General features: G+C 46.2%; 1 protein-coding gene across 17 annotated transcripts in view; it reads right to left on the minus strand.

Moving 5' to 3' along the window:
- LOC110485426 (bromodomain-containing protein 3) overlaps window positions 1–25095 on the minus strand; it is a 49093-nt gene that overhangs the window by 21807 nt on the left and 2191 nt on the right. For 9 of the 17 annotated variants that reach the window (XM_036940033.1, XM_036940038.1, XM_036940037.1 and 6 more), the window contains exons 2-13: window positions 22976–23199; window positions 12174–12422; window positions 9817–9909; window positions 9390–9527; window positions 9167–9299; window positions 6841–7178; window positions 6262–6501; window positions 4171–4329; window positions 3353–3481; window positions 1977–2258; window positions 1401–1621; window positions 2–102 (exon numbers count right to left, since the gene is read on the minus strand). In XM_036940033.1, coding sequence (XP_036795928.1) covers window positions 2–102; window positions 1401–1621; window positions 1977–2258; window positions 3353–3481; window positions 4171–4329; window positions 6262–6501; window positions 6841–7178; window positions 9167–9299; window positions 9390–9527; window positions 9817–9909; window positions 12174–12296 — 1957 coding nt within the window. In that variant the 5' untranslated portion in view covers window positions 12297–12422; window positions 22976–23199. Of the gene's footprint in view, window position 1; window positions 103–1400; window positions 1622–1976; window positions 2259–3352; window positions 3482–4170; window positions 4330–6261; window positions 6502–6840; window positions 7179–9166; window positions 9300–9389; window positions 9528–9816; window positions 9910–12173; window positions 12481–22975; window positions 23200–25095 lie in introns of those variants that run through there. The other 8 variants (XM_036940024.1, XM_036940029.1, XM_036940031.1 and 5 more) reach the window with 5 other exon arrangements.

Here is a 25095-nt window from a genome sequence, read left to right on the forward strand (position 1 = left end):
CTCATGTCATCTTGTGCCTCCAGCGAGGCTGAGGGAGCAAGGGGGGTGGAGCCGGTCTGATGTGGGGCGCCCAGACGGCTGCTCTTCATACCTTCTTTCTTACTGCGGAGAAAGAGAGAGATGAGAGCGAGTTGACAGAGCGTGTCAGAGAGAATTTATTAATCAATCAGAAATCTCCATGGTCCATCCTGGGTTTATCCATCCTACCCAGATTTCTCTACCTGGGCTTCTCTCCAGCCATCCTACCTGGGCATCTCTCAATCCATCCTACCTGGGCTTCTCTCCATCCCATCCTACCTGGGCTTCTCTCCATCCCTCCTACCTGGGCTTCTCTCCATCCCATCCTACCTGGGCTTCTCTCCATCCCATCCTACCTGGGCTTCTCTCCATCCCATCCTACCTGGGCTTCTCTCCATCCCATCCTACCTGGGCTTCTCTCCATCCCATCCTACCTGGGCTTCTCTCCATCCATCCTACCTGGGCTTCTCTCCATCCATCCTACCTGGGCTTCTCTCCATCCATCCTACCCAGATTTCTCTACCTGGGCTTCTCTCCATCCATCCTACCTGGGCTTCTCTCCATCCCATCCTACCTGGGCTTCTCTCCATCCCATCCTACCTGGGCTTCTCTCCATCCATCCTACCTGGGCTTCTCTCCATCCATCCTACCTGGGCTTCTCTCCATCCATCCTACCTGGGCTTCTCTCCAGCTATCCTACCTGGGCTTCTCTCCATCCATCCTACCTGGGCTTCTCTCCATCCATCCTACCTGGGCTTCTCTCCATCCATCCTACCTGGGCTTCTCTCCATCCATCCTACCCAGATTTCTCTACCTGGGCTTCTCTCCATCCATCCTACCTGGGCTTCTCTCCATCCATCCATCCTACCTGGGCTTCTCTCCATCCATCCTACCTGGGCTTCTCTCCATCCATCCTACCTGGGCTTCTCTCCATCCATCCTACCCAGATTTCTCTACCTGGGCTTCTCTCCATCCATCCTACCTGGGCTTCTCTCCATCCATCCTACCTGGGCTTCTCTCCATCCATCCTACCTGGGCTTCTCTCCATCCATCCTACCTGGGCTTCTCTCCACCCATCCTACCTGGGCTTCTCTCCACCCATCCTACCTGGGCTTCTCTCCACCCATCCTACCTGGGCTTCTCTCCACCCATCCTACCTGGGCTTCTCTCCAGCCATCCTACCTGGGCTTCTCTCCAGCCATCCTACCTGGGCTTCTCTCCAGCCATCCTACCTGGGCTTCTCTCCAGCCATCCTACCTGGGCTTCTCTCCAGCCATCCTACCTGGGCTTCTCTCCAGCCATCCTACCTGGGCTTCTCTCCAGCCATCCTACCTGGGCTTCTCTCCAGCCATCCTACCTGGGCTTCTCTCCAGCCATCCTACCTCGGTTTCTTGATCTTCTTGGGCGTGGTCACCAGCTCCTTGCTGTTTTTGCTCTTTCTGATTGGCTGGAGGATGGCAGGGGGCAGGATCTCCGGTGGCTCCTCCCCTCCTATCTTCTTCTTGAACTTGTCTTTATTCTTCTCCTTCTCCCGCTCTTTTCTCTTGGGCTTGGTGGCCTGGGGCGTGGACAGAGCGGCCAGCTGTTCGTGAACAGCTTTGAGCTGTAGGACAGACACACACACAGGAGGATGTTAAAACACAGCTTCCTCTCAACTCTTTCATTTTCTCCCCCTTTCCTTCCCCTCTCTCTCTCTCCACCCCCTTCCTTCCTCTCTTCTTTTACCGGTTCTGTGTTCCGGTGTAAATCCCTTGCTCTCTCTCTCTCCTCTCCTTCTGCCTCCCTTCTCTTCTCTTCCTAACCCCTTTCTTTCTTATTGTATTCTTTCTCTTTGGGTGAGTCAGTGTCAACACAGGGTTTTATCCTTCCTACACTTTCTTCACCCTCGGGAGGCCCCTTCACCCTCGGGAGGCCCCTTCACCCTCGGGAGGCCCCTTCTCCTCCCGTCTCCCCCTCACCTGTTCCTGTAGTTCAGCCAGTCTCTGTGTTCTCTCGTGTTCCAAACCTCCCTCAGAGGATTCTGATTCCGACGAGGAGGAGCTGTCATCGGAGGAGGAGGGGGGTCGGGGGGCAGGGGGCTGTCTGGCCGAGGGGGTGGGGAGGGGGTGGAGGGTGGGGACGGGGAGGGGGTGGAGGGCAGAGATGGTGGGGAGGGGTTTGAGGGCTGGGGAGGGGGAGGGGAGGGGGGCCGTCTCCTCAAGCTCGTCAGGCATTTTGGCAAAGCGCATCTCAAACACGTCCTGTAGAGAGAGAGAAAGAGAGAGCTTTGTCAATGTTAACATATGTTTTCCATGCCAACAAAGCCCCTTGAATTGAGAGCGGTCAGAGCTATGAACCATGGGAACTTGAGTCCGTGGCACTGTGAGATTTGTAGTTCATCATTCATCCATTCAACACTGTTTATGTTGACACCTGTCATTTGTCTGAAAGTGCTGTTGGTTGGTTGTATTTTTTGTTTGTTATGTTTGTTTACCTGTAGTTTGCGTGCCATAGCAACCATGCTGTGTAGTTTACCTGTAGTTTGCGTGCCATAGCAACCATGCTGTGTAGTTTACCTGTAGTTTGTGTGCCATAGCAACCACGCTGTGTAGTTTACCTGTAGTTTGCGTGCCATAGCAACCATGCTGTGTGGTTTACCTGTAGTTTGCGTGCCATAGCAACCATGCTGTGTAGTTTACCTGTAGTTTGCATGCCATAGCAACCATGCTGTGTAGTTTACCTGTAGTTTGCGTGTCATAGCAACCACGCTGTGTAGTTTACCTGTAGTTTGCATGCCATAGCAACCATGCTGTGTAGTTTACCTGTAGTTTGCGTGCCATAGCAACCATGCTGTGTAGTTTACCTGTAGTTTGCGTGCCATAGCAACCACGCTGTGTAGTTTACCTGTAGTTTGTGTGCCATAGCAACCACACTGTGTAGTTTACCTGTAGTTTGCGTGCCATAGCAACCACGCTGTGTAGTTTACCTGTAGTTTGCGTGTCATAGCAACCATGCTGTGTAGTTTACCTGTAGTTTGCGTGTCATAGCAACCATGCTGTGTAGTTTACCTGTAGTTTGCGTGCCATAGCAACCACGTTGTGTAGTTTACCTGTAGTTTGCATGTCATAGCAACCATGCTGTGTAGTTTACCTGTAGTTTGCATGTCATAGCAACCATGCTGTGTAGTTTACCTGTAGTTTGCGTGCCATAGCAACCACGCTGTGTAGTTTACCTGTAGTTTGCATGTCATAGCAACCATGCTGTGTAGTTTACCTGTAGTTTGCGTGCCATAACAACCACGCTGTGTAGTTTACCTGTAGTTTGCGTGCCATAGCAACCACGCTGTGTAGCTTACCTGTAGTTTGCGTGCCATATTGACCACGTCATGGTCTGGGGGGTTGTATTTGTAACAGTTGGAGAACATCAACCGGACATCAGCAGCAAAGTGCTGAGCATCTCTGTACTGCCTGCTGTCCAGCTTATCCTGAGGGAACAACCACTCACACGGTGAGGGGACAGAGACACGGTTACCAATTAACACAACCAGGATGTGAGAAGCAGGGCTTCAGTTAGGAAACTGTGGTACCGGATCCATATGCATTGGGTGTATAACCCCATTAGGGCGTCCAGCCACGGTGCTCAGAATGACACAAATCACATTTAGATGGTAATTCATCTAACAGAACATGCAACCAGAGGATACAACAGCGTGTGTCCTTCTCCGATACGCCTGGTGAAAACATAAACACCCCCTGATGCTTCACCTTCAATGTATTACCCAGAACCCCCTGGTGCTACACCTTCAATGTATTACCCAGAACCCCCTGATGCTACACCTTCAATGTATTACCAAGAACCCCCTGGTGCTACATCTTCAATGTATTACCCAGAACCCCCTGGTGCTACACCTTCAATGTATTACCCAGAACCCCCTGGTGCTACACCTTCAATGTATTACCCAGAACCCCCTGGTGCTACACCTTCAATGTATTACCCAGAACCCCCCTGGTGCTACACCTTCAATGTATTCAGATCTATAGGAGGAGCAGATAGAAGTTCCTCTACGGTCTGTCTGGTCTTCCTCTCAGACAGCTGGGAGGTCCACTGCTGATGACATCATCACTCATCTAAATGAACAATGAGTGAGTGAGGGTCCACTTTTGATGAGCTCACCTTGACGGTTCCGAGGTCCATAGGGTGTTTGATGATGTGGTGGTAGTCGTGGAGGCCGAGGGCGTGCGCGTCGACAGGCTTGTAGAAGGGCCACGCGTACGCAATGTGTTTCTTAGACAACATGTCTCTGATAAGACCGCCACAGAACAGCAGCTGCTCCTAGAAGAGGAGGAGAGGGGAAGAGGGGAGGAGAGGGAGACGGAGACAGAGGAGGGGGAGACAGAGGAGAGGGAGACAGAGGAGAGGGAGACAGAGGGAAAGAGGAAGGAAAACGAAGGCCGAGGAAAGAAGACTTTATTAATCCATATGAGAAATGTGTTGTCAGCTGTAACCCAACCACTCTGATATACAGACAGACAACCCTAACCCTGTACAGACAGACAGACAACCCTAACCCTGTACAGACAGACAGACAACCCTAACCCTGTACAGACAGACAGACAACCCTAACCCTGTACAGACAGACAGACAACCCTAACCCTGTACAGACAGACAGACAACCCTAACCCTGTACAGACAGACAGACAACCCTAACCCTGTACAGACAGACAGACAACCCTAACCCTGTACAGACAGACAGACAACCCTAACCCTGTACAGACAGACAGACAACCCTAACCCTGTACAGACAGACAGACAACCCTAACCCTGTACAGACAGACAGACAACCCTAACCCTGTACAGACAGACAGACAACCCTAACCCTGTAGAGACAGACAACCCTAACCCTGTACAGACAGACAGACACAACCCTAACCCTATACAGACAGACAAACAGACAGACAACCCTAACCCTATACAGACAGACAGAGACAACCCTATACAGACAGACAGACAACCCTAACCCTGTACAGACAGACAGACACAACCCTAACCCTATACAGACAGACAAACAGACAGACAACCCTAACCCTATACAGACAGACAGAGACAACCCTATACAGACAGACAGACAACCCTAAACCTGTACAGACAGACAGACAGACAACCCTAACCCTGTACAGACAGACAGACAACCCTAACCCTGTAGAGACAGACAGACAACCCTAACCCTGTAGAGACAGACAGACAACCCTAACCCTGTACAGACAGACAGACAACCCTAACCCTGTACAGACAGACAGACAACCCTAACCCTGTACAGACAGACAGACAACCCTAACCCTGTACAGACAGACAGACAACCCTAACCCTGTACAGACAGACAGACAACCCTAACCCTGTACAGACAGACAGACAACCCTAACCCTGTACAGACAGACAGACAACCCTAACCCTGTACAGACAGACAGACAACCCTAACCCTGTACAGACAGACAGACAACCCTAACCCTGTACAGACAGACAGACAACCCTAACCCTGTACAGACAGACAGACAACCCTAACCCTGTACAGACAGACAGACAACCCTAACCCTGTACAGACAGACAGACAACCCTAACCCTGTACAGACAGACAGACAACCCTAACCCTGTACAGACAGACAGACAACCCTAACCCTGTACAGACAGACAGACAACCCTAACCCTGTACAGACAGACAGACAACCCTAACCCTGTACAGACAGACAGACAACCCTAACCCTGTACAGACAGACAGACAACCCTAACCCTGTACAGACAGACAGACAACCCTAACCCTGTACAGACAGACAGACAACCCTAACCCTGTACAGACAGACAGACAACCCTAACCCTGTACAGACAGACAGACAACCCTAACCCTGTACAGACAGACAGACAACCCTAACCCTGTACAGACAGACAGACAACCCTAACCCTGTACAGACAGACAGACAACCCTAACCCTGTAGAGACAGACAACCCTAACCCTGTACAGACAGACAGACACAACCCTAACCCTATACAGACAGACAAACAGACAGACAACCCTAACCCTATACAGACAGACAGAGACAACCCTATACAGACAGACAGACAACCCTAAACCTGTACAGACAGACAGACAGACAACCCTAACCCTGTACAGACAGACAGACAGAGACGAGACAGACAGTCTGTCTGTTTCTCTACTGCCCCCCCCCCCCCCACACACTGTTTTAACCTCTTGTTGTATTAGGAGAATAATACCTGTCGTTTGGGGCTCCCGCCGTGACTTGTTAACGCTCCGCCCCCGGGAACCCCCCCGCCTAGCCCCAGGTGGTGCTGGGAGTCGGGCTGGGCGGGGTCTCGTTTGGGCTGCTTCAGCGGGCGGCTGCTGCTCTCACGGCGGGGGCGGGGGGGCTCCGTCGCCACGGGAGATGACTCGCTGAGCTGGTCGTTGGCGGTGGGTGTGGTGGTGTCAGCCTTCCTCTTCTGGCTCTTCCTCTGCTACAGGGGGGGGGGGGTTAAAGGTCAGGGGCTAGAGGTCAAGACAACACCACACATTCCCTCAGCATGACACATGATGAGTGGATAAGTCGATGTGCTAAAAGTAGAAAAGTAAACATGGTCCCAGCTGGATCCCCAGAGACAGGAATGAAGAGACATTCAACTAACAGGAAGATAATGACGGTACTTGGGAACATCTCAGGGCATGACTGGAGGAAAGAGAGAGCGACTTCCTATATCAGACGTCAATTAATATCGGTTTGTCTCCTCGTTCCGTTCGACCACACACTTTCAGACTCCCGTACCCCCTCCCTTCTTTTCTCCCTCTGGTCTCCTCACCTTAGCTGGGGGTGCAATGCTCTGGGGGATGGGTGGGGCAGCAGGGTGAAGGCCTGGGTGGGCTGGGGGGTGGTGGGGTACGGAGGTGAGGCCCTGGGCCAGGACATCCAGAGGGCTGATGGGGAAGGGTGGTCCCAGCTGGGGGGCGTGGGAGGGAGGGGTGGGGGGAACGCGAGGGGGCTGGGTCTGAGGGGGGAGGGCGAGGGGGAGGGTGGGGGGCCCCTGGGATACGGGGAGACTCCGAGTCTGAGGGCCCGGCGACAGGGAGGAGAAACCTCGGGTGTGGGGGGTGGAGGAGGGAGATGAATCCTGGCCGGAGTCAGACTTAGACAGGAGACCTGGAGAGGAGGAGAGAGGGGGGTAGAGAGACAGGGGGGGATGGAAAGAGAGAGGGGAGGGATGGAAAGAGAGAGAAAGGGGGGGATGGAAAGAGAGAGGGGGGATGGAAAGAGAGAGAGGGGGGATGAAAAGAGAGAGGGGGGATGAAAAGAGAGAGGGGGGGATGGAAGTCCACCCAGAGTAAAATATAAGAGAGAATAAGCAACAGAGAGGTGAAGACAAGAAAGGAACAGAAGAGGAGAGAAGAGAAAGCACTCCATCAGTAATACAACAGTGATCTGAATCCCTCCATGACAACAGTGATCTGAATCCCTCCATCAGTAATGACAACGGTGATCTGAATCCCTCCATGACAACAGTGATCTGAATCCCTCCATCAGTAATACAACAGTGATCTGAATCCCTCCATCAGTAATGACAACAGTGATCTGAATCCCTCCATCAGTAATGACAACAGTGATCTGAATCCCTCCATCAGTAATGACAACAGTGATCTGAATTCCTCCATGACAACAGTGATCTGAATCCCTCCATCAGTAATGACAACAGTGATCTGAATCCCTCCATCAGTAATGACAACAGTGATCTGAATTCCTCCATGACAACAGTGATCTGAATCCCTCCATGACAACAGTGATCTGAATCCCTCCATCAGTAATGACAACAGTGATCTGAATTCCTCCATCAGTAATGACAACAGTGATCTGAATTCCTCCATGACAACAGTGATCTGAATCCCTCCATCAGTAATGACAACAGTGATCGGAATCCCTCCATCAGTAATGACAACAGTGATCTGAATCCCTCCATCAGTAATGACAACAGTGATCTGAATTCCTCCATCAGTAATGACAACAGTGATCTGAATCCCTCCATCAGTAATGACAACAGTGATCTGAATCCCTCCATGACAACAGTGATCTGAATCCCTCCATCAGTAATGACAACAGTGATCTGAATCCCTCCATCAGTAATGACAACAGTGATCTGAATCCCTCCATCAGTAATGACAACAGTGATCTGAATCCCTCCATCAGTAATGACAACAGTGATCTGAATCCCTCCATGACAACAGTGATCTGAATCCCTCCATGACAACAGTGATCTGAATCCCTCCATCAGTAATGACAACAGTGATCTGAATCCCTCCATCAGTAATGACAACAGTGATCTGAATCCCTCCATCAGTAATGACAACAGCGATCAGAATCCCTCCATCAGTAATGACAACAGCGATCTGAATCCCTCCATCAGTAATGACAACAGCGATCTGAATCCCTCCATCAGTAATGACAACAGCGATCTGAATCCCTCCATCAGTAATGACAACAGCGATCTGAATCCCTCCATCAGTAATGACAACAGTGATCTGAATCCCTCCATCAGTAATGACAACAGTGATCTGAATCCCTCCATCAGTAATGACAACAGTGATCTGAATCCCTCCATCAGTAATGACAACAGTGATCTGAATTCCTCCATCAGTAATGACAACAGTGATCTGAATCCCTCCATCAGTAATGACAACAGTGATCTGAATCCCTCCATCAGTAATGACAACAGTGATCTGAATCCATTCATCAGTAATGACAACAGTGATCTGAATCCCTCCATCAGTAATGACAACAGTGATCTGAATCCCTCCATCAGTAATGACAACAGTGATCTGAATCCCTCCATCAGTAATGACAACAGTGATCTGAATCCCTCCATGACAACAGTGATCTGAATCCCTCCATCAGTAATGACAACAGTGATCTGAATCCCTCCATCAGTAATGACAACAGTGATCTGAATTCCTCCATCAGTAATGACAACAGTGATCTGAATCCATCCATCAGTAATGACAACAGTGATCTGAATCCCTCCATCAGTAATGACAACAGTGATCTGAATCCCTCCATCAGTAATGACAACAGTGATCTGAATCTTCCCATCAGAACAAATCAGACCGTTGGAACTGAAAGCCACTCTCCCTACACCATACCTGCTTCTCTCTGCCCCGCCCTCCGCCCCTTGGTAACCATGGGGATCTCAGTCTCCTCTTGGGGCATCTCAGAGATCTTCTGAAGAAACATCTTCTCTAGAGACTCTGCCATCAACACTATGTCATCACCAGGCTGCACACATACACACACATACACACACACACGTCAGTTATCTGATAGTAGGGCTAGGGTTTTCTGTCTGTGTGTGTGTGTGTGCTGTACCTTGTTGTAGATGTAACAGTTGGTGAACATGGTGTTGAAGTCCTGCATACATTCCTGGGCGTTCCAATAGTAGCTGTTCTCCAGTCTCTTCTTGATGGTCCCCATGTCCATAGGAACCTTGATGATCTGATAGTAATCCTGGAGAGGGGAGGAGGGAGAGAGAGAGAGGGAGGACAGAGGAAGGGGGGAGAGGGAGAGAGGTGGGGGAGGGAGGGAGGAGAGACAGAGAGAGAGGGGTTAGAGGGAGGGAGGAGAGAGGGATGGAGGAGAGAGGGATGGAGAGATAGAGAGGGAAAGAAAGTCTCTCTCCCTCAACTCTCTCTCCCCCATGTCTCCCTCTCACCTCCATCTCTCTCCCGCTCTACGGTAGCCTGGAGGGGCGATGAGAAGTGATCCCCCCCCCCCCACACACACACACACTACTTACAGGCAGGCCGAGTTTGATGGCATCTACTGGAGCCTGGAAGGGCCATGAGAAGTGATGTTTCCACAGCGTCTTCAGCAGCACCTTCAACAGGTACTGCAACACAATAAACCTATTACCAACCCACCACTCAATCAATCAACCCATCAATGAACCAACTAGGGCCCTATAGATCTGCAATGGGGAACACGGACAGAATCATGGAATCCAGATATTAAAACAGAATTCAACAATATAAAAAAATTATTGAAGAACTCAGTAGGAAATCAACTAAATATTGAACTTCAAAATGCATCAGTGATTCTCTCTCTCACCCTCCCCCCCTCTCTCACCCTCCCCCCCCTCTCTCACCCTCCCTCTCTCCCTCCCGAAGAGGCAACGGCACAGGAATGCCCGTCTGTGTGCTTTCTGTCTACCAATGTGTGTAGCCGTTAGCGATGATGTTAATGATAACCTTCTGGTAGATGAAAAGGCTTTCCCAGAAACCTTCTCTATTAAATGTTAACTACAGAGTAGTGCATGTCTACCTGGCAGAATGATATCATGATTATTTACATAAATCCAGCAGCCATTTTGTTTAGCTAACTCTGCAGTCACGAGTGCTACAGAAACATCACTAACCAAACAACTGTCCCAGGCTGGTGCACAGTTGAATTAAAGGTAGTTAAATCCATAAATAAAAATAAATTAAATTTTTCCCAGACCTCAAAAGTGGTGTCATGATTAGAGGTCGACCAAATAAATCGGAATGGCCGATTTCAAGTTATCATAACAATCGGTAATCGGCATTTTCGGACACCGATTACGGCCGATTACATTGATCTCCACGAGGAGACTGAGTGGCAGGCTGACTACCTGTTACGTGAGGGCAGCAAGGAGCCACGGTAAGGTGCTAGCTAGCATTAAACATATCTTAGAAAAAAACAATCAATCTTCACATCATCACTAGTTAACTACACATGGTTGATGATATTACCAGGTTAACAAGCTTGTCCTGCGTTGCATATAGTCGATGCCCTGCCTTTTAATTTATCATCGAATCACAGCCAAACGGGTGATTTAACCAGCGCATTAGCGAAAAAAGCACTGTCATTGCACCAATGTGTACCTAACTATAAACATCATGCCTTCCTTAAAATCAATACACAAGTATATATTTTTAAACCTGCATATTTAGTTCATATTGCCTGCTAACATGAATTTCTTGTAACTTGGGAAATTGTGTCACTTATCCTGTGCAAGCAGTCAGGGTATATGCAGCAGTTTGGGCCGTCTGGCTCGTTGTGAAATGTGTGAAGACCCTTTCCGTTAGATAAAATACGGAACGGTTCCGTATTTCACTGACAGAATAAACGTCTTGTTTTCTAGATGATAGTTTCCGGATTCGACCATATTAATGACCTAAGGCTCGTATTTCTGTGTGTTATTATATTATAATTAAGTCTATGATTTGATATTTGATAAAGCAGTCTGACTGAGCGGTGGTAGGCAGCAGCAGGCTCGTAAGCGTTCATTCAAACAGCACTTTCCTGCATTTGCCAGCAGCTCTTTGCTGTGCTTCAAGCATTGTGCTGTTTATGACTTCAAGCCTATCAACTCCTGAGATTAGGCTGGCAATACTATAGTGCCTATAAGAACATCCAATAGTCAAAGGTTAATGAAATACAAATGGTATAGAGAGAAATAGTCCTATAATTCCTATAATAACTACAACCTAAAACTTCTTACCTGGGAATATTGAAGTCTCATGTTAAAAGGAAACACCAGCTTTCATATGTTCTCATGTTCTGAGCAAGGAACTGAAACGTTAGCTTTCTTACATGGCACATATTGCACTTTTACTTTCTTCTCCAACACTTTGTTTTTGCATTATTTAAACCAAATTGAAGATGTTTCATTATTTAATTGAGATTAAATAGATTTTTACTGATGTATTATATTAAGTTAAAATAAAAAAAGTGTTCATTCAGTATTGTTATAGTCATTATTACAAATATTCAGTTGATATAAAAATCGGCCGATTAATCGGCACCGGCTTTTTGGTCCTCCAATAATCGGTATTGGCGTTGAAAAATCATAGTCGGTCGACGTCTAGTCATGATGTGGTTTAAGAATTGATGTGGACTGAATATCTATCTATCTCTATCTATCTATTAAAAAAAAATTGAGTTTGAGAATGAAAACTGAGAAAAACGAAAACCTGAAAAAACATTTTATATTATTTTATATGGCCCCGACCGACCAACCGACCGACCGACCGACCGACCGACCAACCAATCCATCAAACAGTACAGTACCAGTAGTCAAAGCTAGTTGTTCTGTGGTTCGACACACACACACACACCACACACACACACTACCTGTAGCTGGTTGGTCTGTCGTTTCGGCCTCGAGGGGTTCCATGTCTCGGGGGGCGGGGGGTTACAGGAGAGGGAGCGGGGGGCGGGGTCTAGGCTGCTGCCCGCCTCCAGGCCGTCTCCCATGGCAACGGAGGCAGGGCGTAGCAGGCGGGGAGGGGGGGAGTCCCAGTCAGACAGTTTGGACCCGGGAGAGGCAGGCAGGCTAGACTGGGAAGCCCTCTCAGGCCATCACACAAAACGCTGGACTGTCTGAAGGGAGGAGGAAGAGTAACGTCATCATCGTCATCATCACAGCCCATTGGATTCTCTAGGAGGGGAGGAAGAGTAACATCATCATCATCACAGCCACTGGATTCTCTAGGAGAGGGAGAAAGAGTAACGTCATCATCGTCATCATCACAGCCCACTGGATTCTCTAGGAGGGGAGGAAGAATATCGTCATCATCACAGCCCACTGGATTTTCAAGGAGGGGGAGGAAGAGTAACGTCATCACAGCCCACTGGATTCTCTAGGAGGAGAGGAAGAATATCGTCATCATCACAGCCCATTGGACTCTCTAGGAGGGGAGGAAGAGTAACGTCATCATCATCACAGTCCTATACACCGACCCCACTATATAAACACAGTCCTATATAAACACAGTCCTATATAAACACAATCCTGTACACCAACCCCACTACATAAACACAGTCCTATACACCAACCCCACTATATAAACACAGTCCTATACACCAACCCCACTATATAAACACAATCCTGTACACCAACCCCACTACATAAACACAGTCCTATACACCAACCCCACTATATAAACACAGTCCTATACACCAACCCCACTACATACAAACAGCTACATAAACACAGTCCTACACACCAACCCCACTACATAAACACAGTCCTACACACCAACCCCACTACATAAACACAGTCCTATACACTGACCCCACTACATAAACACATTCCTATACACCGACCCCACTATATAAACACAGTCCTATACACCGACCCCACTATATAAACACAGTCCTATACACCAACCCCACTATATAAACACAGTCCTATACACCAACCCCACTACATACCTACATGAACACACAGACCTATACACTGACCCTGGCATACACAGGCATATCAGCCCACCGTCTCAGTGACTAATCAACAGAACTGGACTTTCCCAAACTTTCCAACACACACACCTACAGCCACACACACACTACCCTAACTCACACAGATCTATATACTGACCCCTGCACACACACTACCCTAACTCACACAGATCTATATACTGACCCCTGCACACACACACACACACACTACCCTAACTCACACAGATCTATATACCGACCCCTGCATACACACACACACACACTACCCTAACTCACAAAGATCTATATACTGACCCCTGCACACACTGGCTGCCCAGACTAAACTCCAAACTGGACTTCCCCAAACAACACACACCTACAGTCACACACACACACAGCGCTACCACACACACACTGCGCTACCACACACACACACACACTGCGCTACCACACACACTGCGCTACCACACACACACACACACTGCGCTACCACACACACACACACACACACACACACACACTGCGCTACCACACACACTGCGCTACCACACACACACACACTGCGCTACCACACACACACACTGCGCTACCACACACACACACACAGTAAACACAGACACACTGCGCTAACACACACACACAGTAAACACAGACATAGTCTAACAGATAAAAGGTGAAAGGTCCTCTAACATGGTTTGATTTAACTTCTCTAGGGTAGGGGGCAGCATTAGGAATTTTGGATGAAAAGCATGCCCAAATTAAACTGCCTGCTACTCGGGCCCAGCAGACATGATATGCATATAACTGTTAGATTTAGATAGAAAACACTCTAAAGTTTCCAAAACTGTTAAAATAGTGTCTGAGTATAACAGAACTGATTTGGCGGGCGAAGACCTGAGAAAAATCCATTCAGGAAATAGGTTTTCTATTCAATGCCATTACAGTATCCATTGACTAGGACTCAAATTGCAGGTCCTATGCCTTCCACTAGATGTCAACAGTCTTTAGAAATTGTTTCAGGCTTGTATTCTGATAAATGGGGAGTAAGACCAGTCTGAATGAGTGGACCCTACCTTGTCACAGAACTTTATCATGCGCAATCCCGAGAGAGTGCCTTTCATATCGACGACGTTATTGTCCGGTTGAAATATTATCGATTATTTAGGCTAAAAACAACCTGAGGATTGAATATAAACATCGTTTGACATGTTTCTATGAACTTTACAGATACAATTTTGATTTTTTTGTCTGCCTGTTTTGACTGCGTTTGAGCCTGTGGATTACTGAAGAAAACGCAAAAAACAAAACTGAGGTTTTTGGATATAAAGAGACTTTATCGAACAAAAGGAACATTTATTGTTTAAATGAATGTCTTCTGAGTGCAACCATATGAAGATCATCAAAGGTAAGGGATTAATTGTATCTCTATTTCTGACTTGTGTAACTCTTCTACTTGGCTGGTTACTGTTTGTAATGATTTGTCTGCTGGGCTATGTTCTCAAATAATCGTAAGGTATGCTTATGCCGTTAAGCATTTTTTAAATCTGTCACCGTGGTTGGATTCACAAGAAGTTAATCTTTAAACCTATGTAAAATATGTTTTGTTTTCTGAATTTTTATAATAAGTATTTCTGTATTTGAATTTGGCGCTCTGCAATCTCACTGGATGTTGGCCAGGTGGGACGCTAGCGCCCCACATACGCTAGAGAGGTTAACGAGGCAAGTCAATTAAGGACCACTTCTTATTCACAATGACGGCCTACCAAGAGGCAAAAGGCCCCCTGCAGGGCTGGGAGCTGCAGGGCCGGGGGCTGCAGGGCCGGGGGCTGGGATTCAAAATAAACATTTGGACAAAACACGACAAGAGAGACACCACAACACTACATAAAGAAAGACCTAAGACAACAACACAGCACGGCAGCAACACAACACTGTAGCAACACAACATGACAACACAGCACTGTAGCAACACAACAACACAGCCTGACAGCAACACAACAACAACAGCAACACAACATGACAACACAACACTGTAGCAACACAACAACAACACGGTTGATAAGGGGGAGTGAGGCCTAAGAGGATTTTATAAATAAGCATCAACCAGTGGATCTTGCATCATGTATATATCGATGGACAGTTTACAGAGGAGTATAGAGTAAATCACCAGAACACTGAGAGAAAGAGTTAAGCCATCCTCTGACATCACCAGAACACTGACAGAGAAAGAGTTTAGCCATCCTCTGACATCACCAGAACACTGAGAGAAAGAGTTAAGCCATCCTCTGACATCACCAGAACACTGACAGAGAAAGAGTTTAGCCATCCTCTGACATCACCAGAACACTGACAGAGAAAGAGTTAAGCCATCCTCTGACATCACCAGAACACTGACAGAGAAAGAGTTTAGCCATCCTCTGACATCACCAGAACACTGACAGAGAAAGAGTTTAGCCATCCTCTGACATCACCAGAACACTGAGAGAAAGAGTTAAGCCATCCTCTGACATCACCAGAACACTGACAGAGAAAGAGTTTAGCCATCCTCTGACATCACCAGAACACTGACAGAGAAAGAGTTAAGCCATCCTCTGACATCACCAGAACACTGACAGAGAAAGAGTTTAGCCATCCTCTGACATCACCAGAACACTGACAGAGAAAGAGTTTAGCCATCCTCTGACATCACCAGAACACTGACAGAGAAAGAGTTTAGCCATCCTCTGACATCACCAGAACACTGAGAGAAAGAGTTAAGCCATCCTCTGACATCACCAGAACACTGACAGAGAAAGAGTTTAGCCATCCTCTGACATCACCAGAACACTGACAGAGAAAGAGTTAAGCCATCCTCTGACATCACCAGAACACTGACAGAGAAAGAGTTTAGCCATCCTCTGACATCACCAGAACACTGACAGAGAAAGAGTTTAGCCATCCTCTGACATCACCAGAACACTGACAGAGAAAGAGTTTAGCCATCCTCTGACATCACCAGAACACTGACAGAGAAAGAGTTTAGCCATCCTCTGACATCACCAGAACACTGACAGAGAAAGAGTTTAGCCATCCTCTGACATCACCAGAACACTGACAGAGAAAGAGTTAAGCCATCCTCTGACATCACCAGAACACTGACAGAGAAAGAGTTTAGCCATCCTCTGACATCACCAGAACACTGACAGAGAAAGAGTTTAGCCATCCTCTGACATCACCAGAACACTGACAGAGAAAGAGTTTAGCCATCCTCTGACATCACCAGAACACTGACAGAGAAAGAGTTTAGCCATCCTCTGACATCACCAGAACACTGACAGAGAAAGAGTTTAGCCATCCTCTGACATCACCAGAACACTGACAGAGAAAGAGTTTAGCCATCCTCTGACATCACCAGAACACTGACCGAATACCTCATGCTAGTACTCCATAACAAAAACAAGAGTTTACATGGAAACCAAGATAACGCACAAGTGGAAACCAGGAAGAGACTGAAGAAAAGGACAGACACCAGTCAAGGACAACCACGTGAAGTGAGGGGGTGTGTGTGAGAGTTACCTCCTCACAGTAACGTGCTATCTTCTCCGGTAAGAGATACCGTGTCTGGAAGTCCAGCAGACTGTTAGATCTAGACTGCATCTTGAAGTTCATAGAAAAAGTCTTAAACAAACCTCGGAACAATCCCAACACACACACACACACACACACACACACACACACGGTCAGGAGAGAGTCAGAAGTAATTCAGACTAACAGGAGTTCTGGAAGAGCAGGGAAAAGGATTCCTTGTGTTCTTTAGGAACAGAAGAGCAGGAGAAAGGATTCCTCGTGTTCTTTAGGAACAGAAGAGTGAAGAGCAGGAGAAAGGATTCCTCGTGTTCTTTAGGAACAGAAGAGTGAAGAGCAGGAGAAAGGATTCCTCGTGTTCTTTAGGAACAGAAGAGCAGGAGAAAGGATTCCTCGTGTTCTTTAGGAACAGAAGAGTGAAGAGCAGGAGAAAGGATTCCTCGTGTTCTTTAGGAACAGAAGAGTGAAGAGCAGGAGAAAGGATTCCTCGTGTTCTTTAGGAACAGAAGAGTGAAGAGCAGGAGAAAGGATTCCTTGTGTTCTTTAGGAACAGAAGAGTGAAGAGCAGGAGAAAGGATTCCTTGTGTTCTTTAGGAACAGAAGAGTGAAGAGCAGGAGAAAGGATTCCTTGTGTTCTTTAGGAACAGAAGAGTCTTGAAGACGAGCTGGTTCCAGTTCCAACAGTGCGATAGAAAGAGAAAGACCACATCTCTCCTCCTATTCATCCTGCCCTTCCTCTCTCCACGATCCCAGAGCACATCTCTCCTCCTATTCATCCTGCCCTTCCTCTCTCCACGATCCCAGAGCACATCTCTCCTCCTATTCATCCTGCCCTTCCTCTCTCCACGATCCCAGAGCACATCTCTCCTCCTATTCATCCTGCCCTTCCTCTCTCCACGATCCCAGAGCACATCTCTCCTCCTATTCATCCTGCCCTTCCTCTCTCCACGATCCCAGAGCACAGAAAGAGAGGGATGGAGGGAAGGAAACAGTGAAACAAAAAGAGAGATAGAGGGGAAAGAAAGAGAAAAGGAGGTGAAGGAATAACGAGAGAGGAATCTCATTCTAGATCTTTCTTTTATTTTCCTCTCCCTCTCTCTCAGACAGAATGCCTCTGTCTCTTTCTGGTTGGTCATACTTTAAAAGCGCCACACCCCCTTCCACCCATCCCTCCGTTTTCTCGCCCACTCACTCCACCCCCCTTTTCCCAGCACTAGCATGAGGCAGCTTGCTCAAACACAGATGCCCCCACACACACCACACACACACACACTCAGGCATGCACAAAAACACACACCACACACACACACAGGCATGCACAAAAACACACACCATGTAGAGGAAGCAAACTGATGATGATGGACTTTTCCATTCAATAGACAACAAAAAATTGGGGCGGCTGATTGGTTAGTGTGGTTAGAGTGTTGGGGCAGTAACCAGCAGACAGCCTAGTGGTTAGAGTGTTGGGGCAGTAACCAGCAGATAGCCTAGTGGTTAGAGTGTTGGGGCAGTAACCAGCAGATAGCCTAGTGGTTAGAGTGTTGGGGCAGTAACCAGCAGATAGCCTAGTGGTTAGAGTGTTGGGGCAGTAACCAGCAGATAGCCTAGTGGTTAGAGTGTTGGGGCAGTAACCAGCAGATAGCCTAGTGGTTAGAGTGTTGGGGCAGTAACCAGCAGATAGCCTAGTGGTTAGAGTGTTAGGGCAGTAACCAGCAGATAGCCTAGTGGTTAGAGTGTTGGGGCAGTAACCAGCAGATAGCCTAGTGGTTAGAGTGTTGGGGCAGTAACCAGCAGATAGCCTAGTGGTTAGAGTGTTGGGGCAGTAACCAGCAGATAGCCTAGTGGTTAGAGTGTTGGGGCAGTAACCAGCAGATAGCCTAGTGGTTAGAGTGTTGGGCCAGTAACCAGCAGATAGCCTAGTGGTTAGAGTGTTGGGGCAGTAACCAGCAGATAGCCTAGTGGTTAGAGTGTTGGGGCAGTAACCAGCAGATAGCCTAGTGGTTAGAGTGTTGGGGCAGTAACCAGCAGATAGCCTAGTGGTTAGAGTGTTGGGGCAGTAACCAGCAGATAGCCTAGTGGTTAGAGTGTTGGGGCAGTAACCAGCAGATAGCCTAGTGGTTAGAGTGTTGGGGCAGTAACCAGCAGATAGCCTAGTGGTTAGAGTGTTGGGGCAGTAACCAGCAGATAGCCTAGTGGTTAGAGTGTTGGGGCAGTAACCAGCAGATAGCCTAGTGGTTAGAGTGTTGGGGCAGTAACCAGCAGATAGCCTAGTGGTTAGAGTGTTGGGGCAGTAACCAGCAGATAGCCTAGTGGTTAGAGTGTTGGGGCAGTAACCAGCAGATAGCCTAGTGGTTAGAGTGTTGGGCCAGTAACCAGCAGATAGCCTAGTGGTTAGAGTGTTGGGGCAGTAACCAGCAGATAGCCTAGTGGTTAGAGTGTTGGGGCAGTAACCAGTAGATAGCCTAGTGGTTAGAGTGTTGGGCCAGTAACCAGCAGATAGCCTAGTGGTTAGAGTGTTGGGGCAGTAACCAAAAGGTTGCTGGATCGAATCCCCGAGTTGACATGGTAAGAATCTCTCGTTCTGCCCCTGTTCCCCGGTAGGCCGTCATTGTAAATAAGTATTTGTTCTTAACTGGCTTGTCTAGTTAAATGAAGACTAAAAATAGAACCAAAACCACAACATAACACAATACATCCTCATTTCATCAGGGAAGTCCTTTTGAGGTAGATATCTAGTTCACTAACACTCCTACCAACCAATAAGACTATCTAATGATGATGTGTAGTAGTAGTTGAATTACTAACACTCCTAACAACAGGGCTGGAAATGGCCAAGAACCTCAAGATACAATATTGTCACGATACGATATATACTGACATTCTCAGGACACTCAGGATTCTATACGTATCGTGATTCTCAGGATTCTATACGTATTGTGATTCTCAGGATTCTATACGTATTGTGATTCTCAGGATTCTATACGTATCGTGATTCTCAGGATTCTATACGTATAGTGATTCTATACGCATTGTGATTCTCAGGATTCTATACGTATTGTGATTCTATACGCATTGTGATTCTCAGGATTCTATACGTATTGTGATTCTCAGGATTCTATACGTGCTGTGATTCTATACGTATTGTGATTCTATACGCATTGTGATTCTCAGGATTCTATACGTATCGTGATTCTATACGTGTTGTGATTCTATACGTATTGTGATTCTCAGGATTCTATACGTATTGTGATTCTCAGGATTCTATACGTATAGTGATTCTATACGCATTGTGATTCTCAGGATTCTATACGTATTGTGATTCTATACGTATTGTGATTCTCAGGATTCTATACGTGTTGTGATTCTATACGTATTGTGATTCTCAGGATTCTATACGTATTGTGATTCTCAGTATTCTATACGTATTGTGATTCTCAGGATTCTATACGTATTGTGATTCTCAGGATTCTATACGTATTGTGATTCTATACGTATTGTGATTCTCAGGATTCTATACGTATCGTGATTCTCAGGATTCTATACGTATAGTGATTCTATACGCATTGTGATTCTCAGGATTCTATACGTATTGTGATTCTATACGCATTGTGATTCTCAGGATTCTATACGTATCGTGATTCTATACGTATAGTGATTCTATACGTATTGTGATTCTCAGGATTCTATACGTGTTGTGATTCTATACGTATAGTGATTCTATACGTATTGTGATTCTCAGGATTCTATACGTATCGTGATTCTATACGTATAGTGATTCTATACGTATTGTGATTCTCAGGATTCTATACGTATCGTGATTCTATACGTATAGTGATTCTCAGGATTCTATACGTGTTGTGATTCTATACGTATTGTGATTCTCAGGATTCTATACGTATTGTGATTCTATACGTATTGTGATTCTCAGGATTCTATACGTATTGTGATTCTCAGGATTCTATACGTGTTGTGATTCTATACGTATTGTGATTCTCAGGATTCTATACGTATTGTGATTCTCAAGATTCTATAAGTATTGTGATTCTCAGGATTCTATACGTATCGTGATTCTCAGGATTCTATACGTATAGTGATTCTATACATATAGTGATTCTATACGCATTGTGATTCTCAGGATTCTATACGTGCTGTGATTCCATACGTATTGTGATTCTATACGCATTGTGATTCTCAGGATTCTATACATATCGTGATTCTATACGTATAGTGATTATATACGTATTGTGTTTCTCAGGATTCTATACGTATTGTGATTCTCAGGATTCTATACGTTTTGTGATTCTCAGGATTCTATACGTATTGTGATTCTCAGGATTCTATACGTATTGTGATTCTCAGGATTCTATACGTATTGTGATTCTCAGGATTCTATACGTATTGTGATTCTCAGGATTCTATACGTATTGTGATTCTCAGGATTCTATACGTATTGTGATTCTCAGGATTCTATACGTATTGTGATTCTCAGGATTCTATACGTATTGTGATTCTCAGGATTCTATTGGTATTGTGATTCTCAGGATTCTATACGTATCGTGATTCTATACGCATTGTGATTCTCAGGATTCTATACGTATTGTGATTCTCAGGATTCTATACGTATTGTGATTCTCAGGATTCTATACGCATTGTGATTCTATACGCATTGTGATTCTATATGCATTGTGATTCTCAGGATTCTATACGTATTGTGATTCTCAGGATTCTATACGTATTGTGATTCTCAGGATTCTATACGTATCGTGATTCTATACGCATTGTGATTCTATATGTATTGTGATTCTCAGGATTTTATACGTATCGTGATTCTATACGTATAGTGATTCTCAGGATTCTATACGTATTGTGATTCTCAGGATTCTATACGTATTGTGATTCTCAGGATTCTATACGTATTGTGATTCTCAGGATTCTATTGGTATTGTGATTCTCAGGATTCTATACGTATCGTGATTCTATACGCATTGTGATTCTCAGGATTCTATATGTATTGTGATTCTCAGGATTCTATATGTATTGTGATTCTCAGGATTCTATACGTATCGTGATTCTATACGTATAGTGATTCTATATGTATTGTGATTCTCAGGATTCTATATGTATTGTGATTCTCAGGATTCTATACGTATTGTGATTCTCAGGATTCTATACGCATTGTGATTCTCAGGATTCTATATGTATTGTGATTCTCAGGATTCTATATGTATTGTGATTCTCAGGATTCTATACGTATCGTGATTCTATACGTATAGTGATTCTCAGGATTCTATACGTATCGTGATTCTATACGTATAGTGATTATATACGTATTGTGATTCTCAGGATTCTATACGTATCGTGATTCTATACGTATAGTGATTATATACGTATTGTGATTCTCAGGATTCTATACGTATAGTGATTCTATACGCATTGTGATTCTCAGGATTCTATACGTATCGTGATTCTATACGTATAGTGATTATATACGTATTGTGATTCTCAGGATTCTATACGTATCGTGATTCTATACGTATAGTGATTATATACGTATTGTGATTCTCAGGATTCTATACGTATAGTGATTCTATACGCATTGTGATTCTCAGGATTCTACATGTATTGTGATTCAACACTGGGATTTTATTGCGATTTGATGTTCCAAACATATTGCTCACCATATGTCTGCTGCAGAGGGACAAGAATGAGCCAAGTGTTGATCAGTCATGGAAATAAAAGTGCTGAAAACTAATTGACTCCCAACATAAAAAGAAGATGAAGAACAAAGCTATGAAGGAAAACCACTGTAGTTTTGGTGCAGGCACAGCCAACCAGCGCAAAACTAATGTTAGGATACTGTCAAAACGTTAGGATACATCTTTAAAATATGTAACTGCATCAGTTCCCCCCCCCCCCATCACTATCTAATGATTATGTGTAGTAGTCGTTTACTCATTAGCCTGACATAAATACACCTACCAACCTTTAAGACAGGTTTGAATCCAGAGCCCATTTTGGAATGCATTCAGTTGTGCCACTGACTAGGTCTCCCCCTTTTCCTAATGATGATGTTTAGTCCTAGTAGGTTGTTCATTAGCCTAGAACACACACACACACACACACACACACTGCTAGCTTACAGCTGGACTTACATGTTTGTCTGTTGTGGTGCAGGCTTGGTCTAGTCCAGAGGGAGTGTCATCTCTCAGAATGGAGAGGTAGAGTAGTGACCTAGAGGGGGGCAGGAGAGAGGGGCCAGTCTTCCTTTGGTTGGTTGGTTGACGAGAGGGGTGGAGTAGTGACCTGGAGGGGGGGCAGGAGAGAGTGGCTAGACTTCCTTTGGTTGGTTGGTTGACGAGAGGGGTGGAGTAGTGACCTGGAGGGGGGGCAGGAGAGAGTGGCTAGACTTCCTTTGGTTTGTTGGTTGACGAGGGGGGTAGAGGGGGTCTGAGAGAGAGCGAGCGAGAAATGTAGAAGGACAAGCAATCACAACACTGGTGGAGAGAGAGAGAAACAGAGAGACCGACCAGTCTTCGGTTGTTTGACGAGGGGAGTAGACGGGGTCTGAGAGAGAGAGAGAGAGAGAGAGAGAGAGAGAGAGAGAGAGATATGTAGAAGGACAAGCAATCACAACACTGGTGGAGAGAGAAACAGAGAGCAACCAGTCTTCGGTTGGTTGACGAGGGGAGTAGAGGGGGTCTGAGAGAGAGAGAGAGAGAGAGAGAGAGAGAGAGAGACGTAGAAGGACAAGGAATCACAACACTGGTGGAGAGAGAAACAGAGACCAACCAGTCTTCGGTTGGTTGACGAGGAGAGTAGAGGGGGTCTGAGAGAGAGCTGTAGAGGGACAAGGAATCACAACACTGGTGGTGGGGGGGGGAATATAGAGAAGAGAAGGGTTGTAGTGTGACTGTACGTCAGCCGTGTGTGTGGTGTGTCTAGAAGGCGTAGTGTACGGTGCATTTTGGAAAGTATTCAGACCCTATTAAATAAATGTAAAAAATGTCCTCTGCAATCTACACACAATACCTCATAACGACAGAAGCGAACAGGTTTTTAGACAATTTGTATAAAATTTAAAAAAAAATACAGAAACACCTTATTTACATAAGTAGTCAAACCGTTTGCTATGAGACTCGAAATTGAGCTCAGGTTTCCATTGATTGTCCTGTGGTAAATTCACTTGATTGGACATGATTTGGAAAGGCACACAACTGTCTATATAAAGGTCCCACAGCTGACAGTGCATGTCAGAGCAAAAACCAAGCCACGAGGTCGAAGGAATTGTCCATAGAACTCAGAGACTGATTATGTCGAGGCACAGATCTGGGGAAGGGTACCAAAACATTCTGCAGCATTGACAGTCCCCAAGAACAGTGGCCTCCATCATTCCTAAAATGTAAGAAGTTTGGAACCACCAAGACTCTCCCTAGAGCTGTCCGCCCGGCCAAACTGAGCAATCAGGGGAGAAGGGCCTTGGTCAGCGAGGTGACCAAGAACCCGATGGTTACTCTAACAGAGTTCCTGAGATCCTTTGTGGAGATGGGAGAACCTTCTAGAAGGACAACCATCTCTGCAGCATACTACCAGTCAGGCATTTATGGTAGAGTGGCCAGATAGAAGCTACTCCTCAATAAAATGCTCATGACAGCCCGCTTGGAGTTTACCAAAAGGCACCCAAAGAACTCTCAGACCATTAGAAACAAAATTCTCTGGTCTGATGAAACCAAGATTGAACTCTTTGGCCTGAATGCCAAGGGTCACGTCTTGAGGAAACCTGGCACCATCCCTACGGTGAAGCATGGCAGTGGCAGCATCATGCTGTTGGGATGTTTTTCAGCGGCAGTGACTGGGAGACTAGTCAGGATTGTGGGAAAGATGAATGGAGCAAAGTACAGAGAGATCCTTGATGAAAACCTGCTCCAGGGCGCTCAGAACCTCAGACTGGGGCGAACGACCCTAAGCACACAGCCAAGACAACGCAGGAGTGACTTTGGGACACGTCTTGAGTGACGTGAGTGACCCAGCCAGAGCCCAGACTTGAACCCGATCGAATATCTCTGGAGAAACCTGAACATAAATGTGCAGTGACGCTCCCCATCCAACCTGACAGAGCTTGAGAATATCTGCAGAGAAGAATGTGAGAAACTCCCCAAATACAGGTGTGCCAAGCTTGTAGCGTCATACCCAAGAAGATTCAAGGCTGTAATCGCTGCCAAAGGAGCTTCAACAAAGTACTGAGTAAAGGGTCTAAATAATGTGATATTTCAGT

The sequence above is a fragment of the Oncorhynchus mykiss genome, chromosome 13, assembly GCF_013265735.2.
Source record: "Oncorhynchus mykiss isolate Arlee chromosome 13, USDA_OmykA_1.1, whole genome shotgun sequence".
NCBI classification, from domain to species: Eukaryota; Metazoa; Chordata; class Actinopteri; order Salmoniformes; family Salmonidae; genus Oncorhynchus; species Oncorhynchus mykiss.